This window comes from Odontesthes bonariensis, chromosome 3, assembly GCF_027942865.1.
Source record: "Odontesthes bonariensis isolate fOdoBon6 chromosome 3, fOdoBon6.hap1, whole genome shotgun sequence".
NCBI classification, from domain to species: Eukaryota; Metazoa; Chordata; class Actinopteri; order Atheriniformes; family Atherinopsidae; genus Odontesthes; species Odontesthes bonariensis.
The window spans coordinates 5,482,655-5,499,132 of NC_134508.1; the positions used below are offsets into that span (position 1 = coordinate 5,482,655).

The window sequence follows — 16,478 nt, forward strand, 5'->3', positions numbered from 1 at the left end:
TGTTACGCTAACGTCAATTCATTATGTGTGTGTTACTTTAGCAGCATGTTTAGCCATGTTTACATTCAGTGATGGTGTGGTTATCTCTTTGTGTGTACGTTCTGTCAGCACGTAACTTGATATGTTAAACAGGTCGAGTTACTGTTATGCGTAGAGTCTGCTAGCTTTAGCCTAAAAGCCACAAGTGACGTTGTGCAGCCCTAACCAGGACCTGTGCGTTTAGTGCGCTTACAGTAAAGTTGGGACACACGCACAGTACAGAATGAAAAATCAGAAAGCTTTAGTACAGGGTCAGTTAATAAGCTATGTATTTTTGTTCAGCTTGTTTGATAGTTAAGGCCATACTATTTTCTTAACACGGTAGACTATACTTATTTTTTCTTTTTTTTTTTTACTAAAACTAGACTAAAACCTTTTTGACTTTTTGTCGACTAAAACTAGACTAAAACTATCACATATAGAAGTGACTAAAATGTGACTAAAACTAATAAGCATTTTTGTCCAAAAGACCAAGACTAAGACTAAATCTAAGATGGTTGTCAAAAACAACACTGTTCCTACCCTCACCTATGGTCACGAGCTGTGGGTAGTGACCGAAAGAACGAGATCGCGAATACAAGCGGCCGAAATGAGTTTCCTCCGCAGGGTGTCTGGGCTCTCCCTTAGAGATAGGGTGAGAAGCTTGGTCATCTGGGAGGGGCTCAGAGTAGAACCGCTGCTCCTCCGCATCGAGAGGAGGCAGATGAGGTGGCTCGGGCATCTGGTTAGGATGCCTCCTGGACGCCTCCCTGGTGAGGTGTTCCGGGCCCGTCCCACTGGGAGGAGGCCCCGGGGAAGACCCAGGACACGTTGGAGAGACTATGGCTGTGTTCGAAACCGCATACTACATACTACATACTTGCAAACAGCATATTCATTGATCAGACAGTATGCAGAGCGTTTACCCACAATGCATTTCGCTCCTGCCCGAGCCGAAATCAGCCGGCCTGAAGCTGATTTCGCTTAAGCTCTAAACTCTGTAAACTTTAGCAACATTTGAAACATTTTCAGGCGAGAAAGTAGTCGTTTAGATCCCCAACGTGTTGAAAACCTGACAAAATACCGGCTATTTACAATTTTGTTCCGACGAAATCGGCGCTACTAAAGCTAGCCGCAGTGAGCAACGCACTTCTGGTTATTTTCACAAAATAAAATACCCGTTGCCTTTTATCATAGGGAAAGCCATTATGATACAATTGGTGCTTTTGTTTTGAAAACAGGAAGTGAACCTACCTTCGTTGTAGCTAGCTTGAAACTGCCGTTTTGACAGGAAATGACGATTGGCGACGTCACGTTACGTTGCATCTTGGGTAGTTTGAGTATGAGTAGTAACCTCATGATGCATACCTAACATTTCGGAGAATCTAGTATGCATCCGGGAACTTAAAAAAAGTTAAAGTTAATAGGAGTAGTGGGAGAAGTAGGCTGTTTTGAACACAGCCTCTGTCTCTCGGCTGGCCTGGGAACGCCTCGGGGTCCCCCCAGAAGAGCTGGAGGACGTGGCCGGGGACGGCGACGTCTGGGTTTCTCTGCTCAAGCTGCTGCCCGATCCCCGGAGAAGGGGAAGATGATGGATGGATGGATGGGTGGATGGATGTTCCAAGGTCGGTAAAACTGATGAACCAGTGGCGTTGTCATGGATGACTAAGGCCCACTGATGCATGTGGGGAATGAATGCTAACCCATGTTGTTCAGAGGAGCTATTGTAGCTCACGTTGCGTGAGCAATTCATGCTGGATCTGACAGTAAGGTGTCAAAATACACAGATGACTCCAGTCTTTCGCATCTTGGGCTTTGCAGGGCACTTTGGCTGCCCGTGCTCACCCATGTTCACAGCTGATATTGCCGACAATGGGCATTTTAGCATCAGCACTAGACCACACAGGAATAGAGGGAGGTCTGGTGAATCCCATTTTGTCTTACATCAACGGTTTGGTCATTGTGCGTTGCTTTCCATGGCAGCAGGTTGATGAGAAGAAGACAGACTGGCAGGGGCAGTGTGATGCTTTGAGCAAAGTTCTGCAGGGAAACCTTGGGTCCTGCATGTGGATGTTACTTTGAAACATACTGTACCATCGACCTAAACGTTGTTGCTGACCAATTACACAGGTCACAGCTGTCTTGATGGGAAAATGGTGGGCATAACCTTATGGCTGATTGGTGTATGTGTCCTATTACAGATTGAAAGTTTGCCGTTTATGTGTTACTGTACACTTAAGGTCAAAAGGAATAACATGAAAACTGAATGATTGGCTGTGGAACGCTAAGTTGGGGTGATTAATGCAATTGTGCTTTCAAATAAGCTTCCAATATCACTGTTCATCTGACGTTCTACGTTTGAATCTATAGAATTCAATCTGGCCTGCAACCTCTGATAATGTATTTTACCTTTCACAGCTTTGGACTATTCCATGCAGCTGCTGCCAAACAGTCACTCCACCCCTGTCAAGAGGAGCAGTGGTTCTTTCCGACAGGTAAAATATCACAATCATGTTTATACTGTCAGACGATTCTTTTCAGTTTAGGATTATAATGCGCACACTACTTGGAGGGAAGTGAATTATGAAAGTGTGTTTATTTAGTGTACAATGGGTGTAGGCACTGTGTATGTGTGTGTGTGTGGTTTAAAGGATGTCAAAGAAAGTGAATCCCTCAGAATTGAACAAAGAATATTTTTTTCCTGGTATTTGAGAAGCTGAAAAGCTTTAGGAGTACACCACACCCTCTGTTCAAAGATGAATGTGTGTGCTGTAGGTGTGTATGTAGCATGAACCTTGTTTGCACAGCAAGTTCTCAAGACGGGATAGACCAACGCAGCTTAAAAAAAACAAAAGTAAAGAGACGTTGAGGACAGCCTGAACACCAGAAATGCCACAAAGGTGTGACAGATGTGCTCTGACATGCCAAATGTGTTGTTCATAACTGGAATACATGCACACCCTTATCCTTTGTGTGTGGCCCCACCCCTGCTCATCTCCCTTTTTTGTCTGTTTAGGAGGCAAGTCAGCCCTTGAACCTGACCTCCAAGCCAAAGGGCCTGGAGCTGGGCAAAACATCCAGTCCACAGAGTTTGGAACTGGGATCTCTGGCGCTGCAAGGGGCCTACAGACCCAGAGATCTTCATAGGGAGGTTTCCCACAGTCCGCCACGATCTGCCCTGAGTGAGTGTCCCAGATTGTTGCACTGCTCTGATAAAGTGTACATTCATTGCCAAAAAGGGCTGGCTTTTCCAATGAACTGCATTGGAAAGTAGAGGACTTTAACTGAACATCTTAGGAAGCTTTGAAAAATGATGTTTTCAGGGTATTCCTCACAGCAAAGGTATTTAATTGGCTTATTAATGTAAATGTGACATTTCAGGGTAATTTAAACCGCCTCCTGTAGGCCATGAGAGGTTCCCTTAATGTTAGAAGACTCACAAACCAAGTCGCTATTAATATTTTTTGTTTAAAGTTTTGCATTGCAAAATGTTTGTGGAAGATTTGTAAAAGAATTCAGCTGACAGGAATGGTCAGTTGTCTCTCCTTTTAGGGATTAAACGCAACCCAATCTTGCTGACATGAAAAGATAATGACACTATTTTAGATTAAAGGAAAAAAAAAAAACTGAAGATGTGTAACGTCGCCAGTACAACAACCTTCATTTTAGACACTATGTGGCATAGGTGTGGAAACGTAACGGATGGGGCATTTTTTTTTATTGACATTTCAAAAGATCTCCTCAAACTTGCATTGTATGATTATTTGGCTTTGAGAATATACATGTGTGACATGAGAAATGCTGATTGTAAACAGAGAAGATTGAAACACTTCATGTGGAAACGTTCCAGTTATTCTCTTGAATTATTCTACATAATTTTGTGTTTAAACTTAATATTAGAATAGAATAGAAAAATACTTTATTTATCCCCCAATGGGGGAAATTCAAATTAGTCAGTAAGCTCAAAAAATTATTAATATTTACAATGATTGTATATTAACAACAACAATAATAATACAAATTCTAATAAAAATACTACTACTAACTAATAATAATAATAATATATTACTGCGTAAACTTAAAATAGCGGCTTAGTGACAGCAATAGATTTCCTACTATGTGGCGTTGCTTATCCTGCCCAAATATTCTACATTCATTGCATTTATTTCTTCAAAAATATTATGCACTGCATTGGAAGGTTTACATCTCACAGATGTCACATGGAGGAGCATCACCCTACTACAAAAGCCCCCTTTACACAGCTTGCTCAAGGACTGACTGCTGTGCCATAACTGCGCCTTTATGATTATTCTGCACTCAAAGTAAAGAGACAGATGCGGGTGAAGTTTTGTTGGACATTAAAGTTGTCAGCAGAGGTTGTGACAAAGATGGAGAACACTAATTTAAATTGCTTTATCTCTGTTTTGTATGTGTCAAATGAAAAATATGTGACACCCCCCCCCCCCCCGCAGAATTTTTCCACATGTAAATAATACTATTAAATATTAAATAAACAATGCATGATGTAACAAAACTAGTACAAAATGCATTTTTGACCCTACAGCTGTCTATTTGTGTTCTTCTCCGAGATATGTTATCATTTACACTCTTATCATTCTGTCATCCGTACTCAGGATGTGAAGCTAATCAACATCTGTATATGGCAGCTGAAAAATCTCAAATGTTTTCTAGAGGAGGGCTTTAGATGATAGCTGACATGTTTTCTCCTCTTGTTTTTCTCCATCATCACCATTATCTTTTTGCCCCCCCTCGTGCTGTTTTTGTCTGCAGGTTTCCTGGGAGATGGCGACGTGGTCACCCAGGCCATCCACGATGCCCAGCAGCTGCTGAGGAGTCACAGCAGCGGAGGGAGAGAGAGGGACAGGGAAAGAGATAGTGGGGGAAAAATGGTGAGCTTGTGTTGAAAGCCCACATTAGTGGCAAGGTTTCTGTTTACGGCTTCTTCTAAACATCGATCTCTTTGTTATCTTGTTATCTTGTTATCTCGTGTGTGAATAACCTTCGAGCCATCCAACACATTTGAAAATAAATTTCAATTGCTGTAATCATGAAATTTTAACAGCTGCTTGTGGTGTGTGGGTCAGGTTGGTTCAGGTAGACTTATTAGAAACACAGACCCAGTGGGTGCATCCAAAAGTAACAAAAGAGCTTTCTGACTAAAATAGGGCTTACGTATCCATTGTGTACATTAAGATGTGATTACTTCCGCTGTCTGTTTTCCTGTCAGACACACACAAAAGAGAGTGCAAGTCCTCTAATTTCCTGGCTAATGTGCCCCTAGAATTATTGTTAGTTTCATGTTGGATCAATAATACTCAGAAACTGCTGCCAGTATTCTTATGTACCTTTTATGTTTCTGTGCTGCCTAGAATACACCAGAGACAACCAACTTTGCAACAAAATATTTTAGAGGACAAAAGATGCAGTTTTTAGATTGAAGTATTGTGACTGAGGGATGCACCCTGACAGGTGCATCACAACGACTAACTAGCCTAGCTCCAAGCCCTTTAGCTTAGCCTCACTCGTTCCTTTACTTCATTTAATAAAAGTCCTGTCATTTTAACACGTAAACCCACATTAGATATTATTTGGCCTGTTAAGACACAATGGCAACAGGCTGGGATCACCTTCTCTGTTTATACTGCTAAAGACTAAGCAAATGGTTTCTTAGCTGCACATCTAACAGTCATAGAGCTAGGTTACCCATTATCTGGAGTCATTTTTGTGTTCTCATGGTCAATATCAATTTTATCTCTTTTTATTTTTTCTGTCTTTACTAACACTGGAGCAAAATTATATTCGCTGTCATATGGGAGATTGGACTGAAGACAAGTTTCGGTGCAATCTGTTGGTTTCTTTAGCTAGGAAATTGTTTTTGAATTGGATTTATATGAATGAATTGGATTATTTTGAAATCAATTATGATTACAATGAATTGAACTCCAATTTGCTTGGATTGGACTATATTGTTTAAGTGCCTTGAGATGACATTTGTCGTAATTTGGTGCAATATAAATAAAACTGAATTGAATTGAATTGTTCACTCTGTTTACAAGCTAGCTGCTAAATGTGCTAAGGTGAGCCAGAAATGTTGCTATAAGCTGTGAGTGAAATAGGGGGATGATATTGACACTACATGATAATATTGATTGAATTGATTGATTGAACAGAATCTTAGGCATTCTACTATTTCAAATGGCAGGTAAAGTCAATGATATTAATATATTTTCCAGAATTTAAAGGCTATGAAACAGTATATAGACTATTCTGGGTCAGCAAAAAGGTTCCCACCAGGAACTTCCCTGTTTGAAATTCAGCCGGAGCATCCCCTCTCTTGGTACTCCGGCTTTCACCCAAAAACATGAACATTAATTGGGGATTCTAAATGCAATGAGTAAGTGTGCGGGCTTGGTTGACTCTGTGTTAGCACTGTGGTACATTGGCGAGCTGTCCAGGGTGTACCCTGCCTCTCACCTGATTGGTGATTCCTGCCATGCCCCCCTCTGAATAGCATGAACCTGGTATGGAAATATGGAAATGGATGAATGGGATACCAACTCATTCACACCTGAAATTAAGAATAAATCAGTCATTTTAAAACGTACTGTCTAATACAAAGAACATATATTGTTATGAGTGGGATGCAAATAGCTTCTTACAGATTAAACTATGCAGTATTGCATGTCCACGATTCCTTCTCTGCCTGACATCTAGAGACGCAGTGAGTCACGTTCCTCTGTTGGTTTAAACTGATGGACAAATGTCCCAGCTGTGGCGTACCCACACAAAGAAGCACATTCCAGTTCAGTAAATACTGTAAAGTGTAGGTGACGTTTTCTACAGTCTGCCAATCTAGAAAAAATGGAGATTGTCAAGGATTGATTAGTTTTGAAGTGCTATTCAAACATTTAAAAAATACATTTCCTTTGGAAACTTTGTTTCAGAAAAGCTTTGGTTATCTCAAATTTGGTTCTCGTTAAAGTGGTCTTCTATTCTGGTCTTGGTTTTCATTCTTTGAGGTGGCAGAAGCTTTGGTCTCAGCCTCATCCTGAACAACAGCTGTTGCAGGCTCACAATACCACAAAGGCCTCAATGTGGCATTGACTGAGCCACCTGCCCTCCCTCTTTGTCCACAGTAATACTGTACTCAGTGGCTCTCCTCCTCCTCCTCCTCCTCCTCCTCATCTCCTCCATTATCCTGCTCCATCTCGCCTGTGCTACAGCGTTAACACCAAAACTGTTGACTGACCTATTTTGGTATCGCACGCCACTCCACTGTGTTGACATTTTGCAGCACCAGAATAGGTGATAGATAATACACCGATGGTGTGGTAAGTTTTGCAAATTCAGAGTTGTTACATTCTCATCTCTGCCTTGTCTCCTTCACCTTTCCTCCCCCCCGGACAATAAACACCATTCTTCCACCTCCACAGTGTTTTAATTTCCTGTCTTTGCATTTACAGCACTACATTTCAACAGCAGCTGATATGGCGAGCACGCCGCATCTTTACCTTAAATAGCTCTCTGTACGACACATGCATGCCTTCATCGCGCTCACTGAACACTGGGTCATCGTTTTACTGCAGTCCAAATTCAAATAGTCTGTGCTGGTGTGCGAATATATCGACTCTTTGACTTCATCCTTTGTCTTTTTTATGTCTGCAGGACTATAAAGGTTCTCCCCGCAGCGAGAGAATTTCTCACTGTGAAAGGGGTGAAGACAGACATGGCCTGCCGTCTACTGAGGACCACCTCAGCAGTGACTCAGAGGGTAGGTGTACCAATAGGAGCCTGTTTGATACTCTTCATTGCCAAGAATAACATCCAAACATCATCCAAACATGTTGAGAATATCACAATTGGGGTAGGAAAAGTAAATCATGACAGAATAAAAAACAGTTTTAACCAGCTCAATGGATACAAAAGATTGAGCAGATACATACCATGGAAAACATGACTGCTATTTTACAGTTTAAAATACCACTATTCATAAGAAGATGGGCCCCAGTCATTCTGGGACTGAAATTAGGCTAAAACCTTAAATGTAATGTTGCAATTTTATATCATGCTTGTACTTTGACCCTGTATAATCAAGTGATGTATAACATTTAATGACAAGGTGACCTTTTTGTTTGTCTGTTTTGTTTTGTTATCTCAGTTTTTGTAATTGGCTTTGTTCTTATTTGTCTTCCTGTGTATTTTTTAATTGAATGTGTGTCTGTGTTTGTATTACCTGCAAGTTTGATAAAGGCAATAAAGTTAAAAAAAAAAAAAAACAGTTTTAGGATTTGTAAGAAAAGGTTCTTATCAAAAGGTTTATTACTAACGGGGAGAATACGAACTGACATATCATGAGGAAGGACTGAAACACTAACCCCAGCCTGCGACCTTTTTCGCTGTAGGTGCAGTGTCCATGTCTGTCCCAGGCAGCTACGCCGAGCCCCGGCCCACTCCCTCCTCTGGCCACATAAAGAGACCCATGAACGCCTTCATGGTGTGGGCCAAAGACGAGCGCAGGAGGATCCTGCAGGCATTCCCCGACATGCACAACTCCTCCATCAGCAAGATCCTGGGTGAGCCCAGCTCTGGGTAGGGGTGGGTTACTCTGTGTCTCTTTTCTGAGATGCTGCCTGGGATCCTTCACTTACCACACGCACTCACATATTGGCCTGAATCTCTTTCCCTGGACCAAATCTCCACATCTGTGATATGTGGAGATTTGACCAAATTTAAAAAGAAACGGAGGTAAATACAACTAATGCAAAGACAGTATTTTAAATGAAGTGTAATTTTTAGATGTTAGAACGTCTGTTAGAAAAAAATCCCTGCGAGTTTTTATGTTTTCTTAAAGGCTGATTTATGGTCGCCAACGGAAACCCTCCCGGAGACGCTCTCCGTCGCTTGCGGGCGTCGGCCAAAATTCCTATCTATCCGTCGAGGTGACGGAGACCGCAAGGGCTGTGATTGGTCGGCTAACAACATCATTTCCAGAATCACTTTCCCGGTTTAGCTCCTTCCTCTCAGAACAACAACACCGCCATTTTTGAAAGAGTTCACTGAGTGCCGGTCAACATTTGGTCAACATTATTTGCATTTCAACATCAACAAGCTCCAACTCCAACAACAGTCTTTCTCTCTCGGTCGCCATCGTTCACTGTGAGGAGTGGAACGGAGCCGGAAGGTGAACAATCAATCAACCACTTTCACCATAGACTTCGCGAGATTGGGTCGTCTAACGTAGCGACGCCTACTGATCGGGAGGTGAACTGCCTTGCGTATCCGACAGCCCGACGGAGAACTTCGAAAGGACGGAGAGCTGACGGAGAAGCATACTGAAGCCTTAAAGGGACAGTTCGCCTCTTCTGACATGAAGCTGTGTGACATCCCATATCAGCAACATCATTTATGAACATCTTCTTACCCCCTGCTGCATCCTGTGAGCAGAGTTCAGGCCTCGTTTTGGTGTTGATGAAGGTAGTCCGGCTAGTTGGCTGGGGTTTAAAAAATAAAGCGTCTTGCTTCTCAAATCAATATGCGTTCAAAAGAGTAATACATTTGCATCACAAAATCGTTCATCAAGAAAAAGTCAGACCTCACAATTGCTTGGCTCTATTTTCTCTCCCTTCGTATCAATGCGTGCAGCCGCCTGCCGACAGCCGCACCTGATACGGTGTTTACTGCTCGGTCTGCACAGTTTACACAGCACGCAGTGATACGAAGGGGGAGTGAAAATAGCGCCAAGCGATTGTGAGGTCTGACTTTTTCTGGAGGGACGATTTTGTGATGCAAATGTATTACTCTTTTGAACGCATATTGTTTTGAGAAGCAAAACGCTTTATTTTTTAAACCCCAGCCAACTAGCTGGACTACCTTCGTCAACGCCAAAACGAGGCTGGAACTCTGCTCACAGGACGCAGCAGGGGGTAAGAAGATGTTCATAAATGATGTTGCTGATATGGGATGTCATACAGCTTCGTGTCCAAAGAGGCGAACTATCCCTTTAAGTTTTGAAGTTATTCAGTGAGAATTCTCAGGTCATTTAATGGTACTATTTAATGCAACAAAAAAGAAATCAAATGAACTTGTGTTCTTTGTATGAACGGGTTTTTGTCTGCAGGCTCCAGATGGAAGGCCATGTCCAACCAGGAGAAGCAGCCTTACTACGAAGAGCAGGCAAGGCTGAGCAGGCAGCACCTAGAGCGCTACCCCGACTACAAATACAAACCCCGGCCAAAACGCACCTGCATTGTAGAAGGACGAAGGCTGAGGGTCGGCGAGTACAAAGCCATGATGAAGAGCCGCAGACAAGAGCAGAGAGCGACCTACACACACAGGTAGAAAACTATGGAGGCCAACACAGTTTTGAGATATTACATGAGAACTTGTCTGCATAGATGGCGACTCACTCCACTGCGCCGCCACTTCCACACACAGCAGACAATGCCTGCGCCTCTCAAAGCTCTTTCTTTTTCTTGAGTATTGAAATCACAGCTGGGCTGTTTCTCAGTCTGTCCTCGACAGTGAATGTAATCTCTCAACAGCGGTCCTTCTAACAGCAGATGGAGGTCAGCGCTGCGTGATTGCACGCTTATTGTGAAACAATAACAATCGCAGTTCTTATTTCCTGTAGCTTATAGAGCCAATGCAATGACCCCCACCCCCCATACTTGAGCCAAAACATTAGGACCACCCCTGCCTAATTTGCTCTCGGTCTTTCGTTAGATGACAACCTTTATTGATGACTTTTGAAAGTCGAGCCGTTTGCTTATAGCACAACAAGGCTAACGGATGTATGGTGGTATCTTCAGGCCATCCCCCACTCCCTCAGTCACCCAAAGCCAGTCTCCCCCCCCCCCCCCCCCCCCCCCCAATCGTGACTATTAAGTAACACATAGTGGAAATTGGTGCTAATGTTGGAAGCTAGGCTTCCTAACTTTTCCAAGAAAATGTGAGCAAAATAAGAAGAAAACACAAATCCACAGCCAGCTCTGCTCATTGGGGAACATTTGCTATTAAAGCAGAATTTTGAACTTTAATAGAAATAATGTGCTGAAAAGCTCACTGCATCCTGACAGTAATACAGACTGAGATAGCCTATTTCCTGTCTCCTCTTCGTGCTGCTAATGTAACATTTAAGAACTGAGCCAGGATGCCGTCATTACTGGCCTTGATATACATGATAAGCTCCTCAACATGTAGCATCTTTGAATTTGGAGCTGAAGCACAGCAGAGAGGGAGGAGCAGGGACCTGCATAATGTCATTGCAGTACAAAATGATATTTAACAGAATTGCATTATGTATCAAATAATATGTAACGGAATCATAGGACTGTAATCGATAACAGTCTAGTGGATTTATGATGATGCCAGGGAACAGGAATGCTAATCATCTACCTTTGGTATTTTAGTTGCTGTTACACTTACGGGTAAATATAAAAAAATATATATATTATAACTTGACATCCATACTGATGTCACAAATTGAAAGTAAAACAAGCGCTCCTCCATACAATCAGAGGAAGAGCATCTCTGCCTGCCTGGTTCTGCAAACTTCTGCAGTCAGATTTATAAACACTAGTTATCTGTGGCTCATTCCGACACTAACCTAGCATGTTGAACAGCAACAGAGCAGTATTAAACACAGCTGTTTTCTGTGTTTAATACATACATTTTTATGGGACCAACTATTTATTTGCACTAACGTGAAATACAAGCAATTTACATTTTCATGGATTTTATTTTATCCGTACATTTGGAAATACATTTAACAGGTTGACTGTCATTTAAGACACCGTTCAAATGTTGCATCCCAAAAGAGACAGTTTTATAGTTTGTAACTTTGTTTCTATGTAAGTTTGAAGTTTTATTTGTCATTTTGGCAGGATTAAGGGTTCTACTTCATAAATTAAAGGGATAGTTCGCCTCTTTTGACATGAAGCTGTATGACATCCCATATCAGCAACATCATTTATGAACATCTTCTTACCCCCCGCTGCGTCCTGTGAGCAGAGTTCCAGCCTCGTTTTGGTGTTGATGAAGGTAGTCCGGCTAGTTGCCTGGGGTTTAAAAAATAAAGCGTTTTGCTTCTCAAAACAATATGCGTTCAAAAGAGTAATACATTTGCATCAAAAAATCGTCCCTCCAGAAAAAGTCAGACCTCACAATCGCTTGGCCCTATTTTCTTTCCCTTCGTCTCACTGCGTTCAGCCACCTAGCGACAGCTGCACCTGTTACGGTGTTTGCTGCTCGGTCTGCACGGTCTACACAGCAGGCAGTGATACGAAGGGAGAGAAAATAGCGCCAAGCGATTGTGAGGTCTGACTTTTTTCTGGAGAACGATTTTGTGATGCAAATGTATTACTCTTTAGAACGCATATTGTTTTGAGAAGCGAGACGCTTTATTTTTTAAACCCCAGCCCACTAGCCGGACTACCTTCGTCAACACCAAAACGAGGCTGGAACTCTGCTCACAGGACGCAGCAGGGGGTAAGAAGATGTTCATAAATGATGTTGCTAATATGGGATGTCATACAGCTTCATGTCAAAAGAGGCGAACTATCCCTTTAAAGATTCAAATTAAAGAGCTGAGTTAAGTGTAATGTTTGTGATATTTAAACAGCCATGAATACTTGTTTGCTTGTCAACTGTGGCCAGAATCGGCCTTCTCAGCTGCATCATGTGAAAGCGTCTCGGCGTATCTGTATATGAATGTCACTTCCTGATTTTTTTTTTCAGTCAAACGGAACCGCAGCAGATCCATTACTCCCACAGCGATGGCCAGTACCCCAGCGGAGGCTCAGTCTCCGTCTCAAGCATGCCCTTTCATCCCGCGCTGCTGGAGCATTACCTGCCACAAGTCCCACCCGCCCCACGCAGAGCTGAGGGGCAGGCCACGCCCACCTCTCTGACCAGGGACCGAGAGCGGGAACGAGAGAGAGAGCGACCCCCGTACAGCGAAGGAGAAGAAAGTGATGCGGGAGAGAGGAGCGAGGGGGAACTGGTGCTCCTGACAGACTGAGGAAGAACGGGTGGAAGAGGGGGCGAAAAGGAGAATTATAAAGATGAGGGATGGGAGAAGAAGTGAGAGAAGCTGGGTGTGAGCTGGGTGGCAAACTGATGGACGGAGCGTAAAAGAAAAAGAAATTTCATACACTCTTCCTTGTAAATTAGCACAATCTTTAGTGAAACCCTGCCCTACGCTCACACACGTTTAAGGCAAGCTCTTATATCATTTCCCTTTTACAGATCTCACGTCATCGCCTGCTTTGTGTTTTGAACACTGGAGTTATGACATAGGTTTATTGTTTTAACCCTTGTGCTTGTAGTTTTCCTCCCATGTTGACTTTTGGCAAACAATAGGCCCCACAGGGATAAAAATCATTGGGGGAAACTCTAAAAGTTAAATCGATTATCTAGCGTTCACCTGTAGGCAGCTAAGGAAACCAGAAAGTGGCAAACGCCTGGGTATGTAATCCGTCAGTCAGCACTGCCCTCTTGTGGTTAAGGCTATTTACTACTAAATTAAGACATTTGGGTTAGTAGTGCTCCTTTATGTGTTTTGTTTTTGTTTTTGTTACCTATCAGATTTTTGGGGGGAGTTTTTACACATGGTTGATGTGAAAATGTAACAAAGTTTTATAGAAATGAATTCAAAGGGGATTTCCTCCTCGTTCGTCCCGATCATGGACAGGGGACTGTTTTAAAAGCTCTTCCTCATTTTAACACATTTGATAAAATTGGAATCAGAGACTGCAGCTGCATTCAGCACAAAAATGTAGTTTAAGCTATAAGCAATCATGTTGCCTGACTTTGGCCTTCAAAGGGCAGACTTTTTCTTAGAGCAACACGTTTGTTCTCTGTCATGGTACCCACGAAATTCCTGTTGTGGCCCAGGTAATCAGAGCCTGCTCTCCCTCCTCCACCACCACACTGTTCAGTTGAGCTGTGCTGTACATGCTGTATTTGTCCTTAGTTCCCTCTCTACAGCACGGTGGGTTGATCTCAGCGTTGCCTATTTTTTTTTTTGCATTTGCTTCTTTGAGTGTTTTTTGATTGTTGTGTTGAGCCTATCTGTGTATCCCAATACCTGCTGTGTTTTTCTTCAACGGAAAATTATTAGTGTTCTTCTTTTTTTCTTTTTTTTTTTCTCTTAAAAAAAAGTTCAAGGTGAAGTTCAATTTAAATAGGCTAAAGTGTTGTCCTTTTGTCATCTTCTACGTTCCTGTTCAGACATCTCAGAAGATAAATCATCCCAAAATCTATGTGGTTGTGTCCAAACTCACTCATTTATTACATCTTATTGTTGACATCAGTGAACTGTGACTTGGAATTGCAGATACTCAACATTTACCAGTCCAAGTAGAGTTCCTGATATTTCTTGTTCCCACTGTGGAATATGGTAGGATAGGTAATTCAACATCCTCAGAATAAAGACACTTTGCAGCATTTAAATATAATGCAGCATGTAGTAAAAAGGGGGTGATTTTGGACACAGCCTGTGCCTTGCATTGGGAGAAGGATGTTATTTAGCCCTCCTTTGTCTTATGGTGGACACAACATCAGAGAAATTGTTGATTGTTGTTAATGATAGCACTATCCCAAATTGTAAAAACCCACTTTTGGGTTGTGACTGGTCATCTTAAGAGCACAGATACCAAAATCATTCTTGCATTGCTACAGTTTAGCTTTCTGAATGATGCCAAGCACCTCATAAGCACTTATTAGCATGTTTTAATTGATAATGTAGATACTTTAGTTGATGCAGAAAGAATGGATATGACATGCTTCAAAAACAAAGCTAAACAAGTTAAAGGCAGGCTTGTTGAAGCAGAATTTTGACTCTTGCCTGTTTCCAGACTTTAAAGCTGCTAATGCTATGGAGTTAAATTAAGCTAGAAACAAGAGACAGGGCTGACAGCTCTGTCTGATATTAAAGCTGTACCTTGTTAGCTGACGACACACCAAAATCTACAAGAACATCAACTTATTAGTGATTTTATTTAGCTTTACTTTGCAGGCTTTGGGGAATTTTCAATTCCTTTAATAAAACTCTGGAAGCTCCGTGCTAATGTTGCTAACACGTTAGCATACACGGTATTGAGTGACTGTGAGTTCCTAAAATTACTAGTTTTATTTTTTTATTGACAATACTTTTTATTGTGAACCGTTGCTTTGAACAAGTATGCAGAACAGCAAGGCCTCAAAACCATGAATGATACACCGGCATTCCCTGCAGTGACATGTCAAAATGTCAGCCGTTAAAAAGGGTTTTGAAGTCAGCTTGAAAGAATCTGAGGCTAACATTTTTAAACTCTGTTTTGGTGTCTTTGTTCTCATCATTCGGTAACCCTGTTGGCCAGAATGACAATCTAAAAAATATTGTCTGCATTAAAAAGAAGAGGAAGAAAAGAAAACAGAAACTGAGGGGAATCCACCATAAGCAAATGCAAGGTTAGCAAATCAAAATGGCGGGAAAAGCCTTAATTCATACCTCGATGGGAGTTGGGAGTTCATTCTGAAGATGCTGGCTTTTGTGTTCAAAGATGGATATCGTAGGAAATCGTTTATCTTATTTTAGTGGACAGATACAGAGACCTGCTGTTACCCCTGCTGATGTAAATATAGAAAGAGACTTTATTTTGTTTATAAGAACTTGTGTAATTTAAAGGTGTACATTTCTCTATGTTTTCAGAGTTCTCTCTTTTTTTTTTTTTTGAAAGACAATAAATTTGTTGTGTTAACTGTGTTTTGATGATTTAAAAAAAAAAAAAAAACTCTCAGCCAGTCATTCCCGGTGACTTTTGTTTAATTTGGTCTCGAAGTGCTGTCCTTTTCTAGCATTTCACTTCTTATTTGAAAGACGCTGTCGCTGAATTAGGTCATATTGAGCCCACAAAACGGACACATTTTTGCCTGCAAGCGATTCTTGTGAAACCTCACTGATGTAATATAAACACCTAAACTATAACCCAGCATTACATTACAATGTAACTTTCTTTAGCGACAGCATTAGGGCTGTTTTATTTGATGGTCTTATGTTGGACAGATATTTTCCATTCAGTTCAATTCAGTTTTATTTGTATAGCGCCAAATTACAACAAAATGTCATCTCAAGGCACTTAAATAGTATAGTCCAATTCAAGCCAATTGGAGTTCAATTCATTGTAATCATAATTATTTTCAAAATATTTTCAGATTTTTTGTGTCCACCTTCAGCGTTTGTTTTACGTCATAAGAGTTTTGCATTCACTCTATAGGTTTCCCGATATTTCAGTTGTTTAAAGCTCCAGAAAAGCTGTTATTTTTCTATCAAATTAATCATCATATATTTAATATTGAATGAGAAACAAAAGTTGTAGCTCTGGAACGAAATAAAATTTTGCTAATTTGTCTCACTGAGCCTGTGTGAGTGTGGTTTGATGACGTTTCACGGGCAGTGT

At 41.6% G+C, this 16,478-nt stretch overlaps 1 protein-coding gene across 6 annotated transcripts in view; it reads left to right on the forward strand.

The window, feature by feature from the left end:
• The window catches only part of sox13 (SRY-box transcription factor 13), a 53,200-nt gene extending 37,421 nt beyond the window's left edge, over positions 1-15,779 (forward strand). For all 6 annotated transcript variants that reach the window (XM_075460132.1, XM_075460131.1, XM_075460130.1 and 3 more), the window contains exons 8-14: positions 2,437-2,513; positions 3,035-3,200; positions 4,810-4,928; positions 7,705-7,810; positions 8,442-8,612; positions 10,157-10,373; positions 12,775-15,779. In XM_075460132.1, coding sequence (XP_075316247.1) covers positions 2,437-2,513; positions 3,035-3,200; positions 4,810-4,928; positions 7,705-7,810; positions 8,442-8,612; positions 10,157-10,373; positions 12,775-13,057 — 1,139 coding nt within the window. In that variant the 3' untranslated portion in view covers positions 13,058-15,779. The remainder of the gene's footprint in view (positions 1-2,436; positions 2,514-3,034; positions 3,201-4,809; positions 4,929-7,704; positions 7,811-8,441; positions 8,613-10,156; positions 10,374-12,774) is intronic.
• The last annotated feature ends 699 nt before the right edge of the window (positions 15,780-16,478 follow it).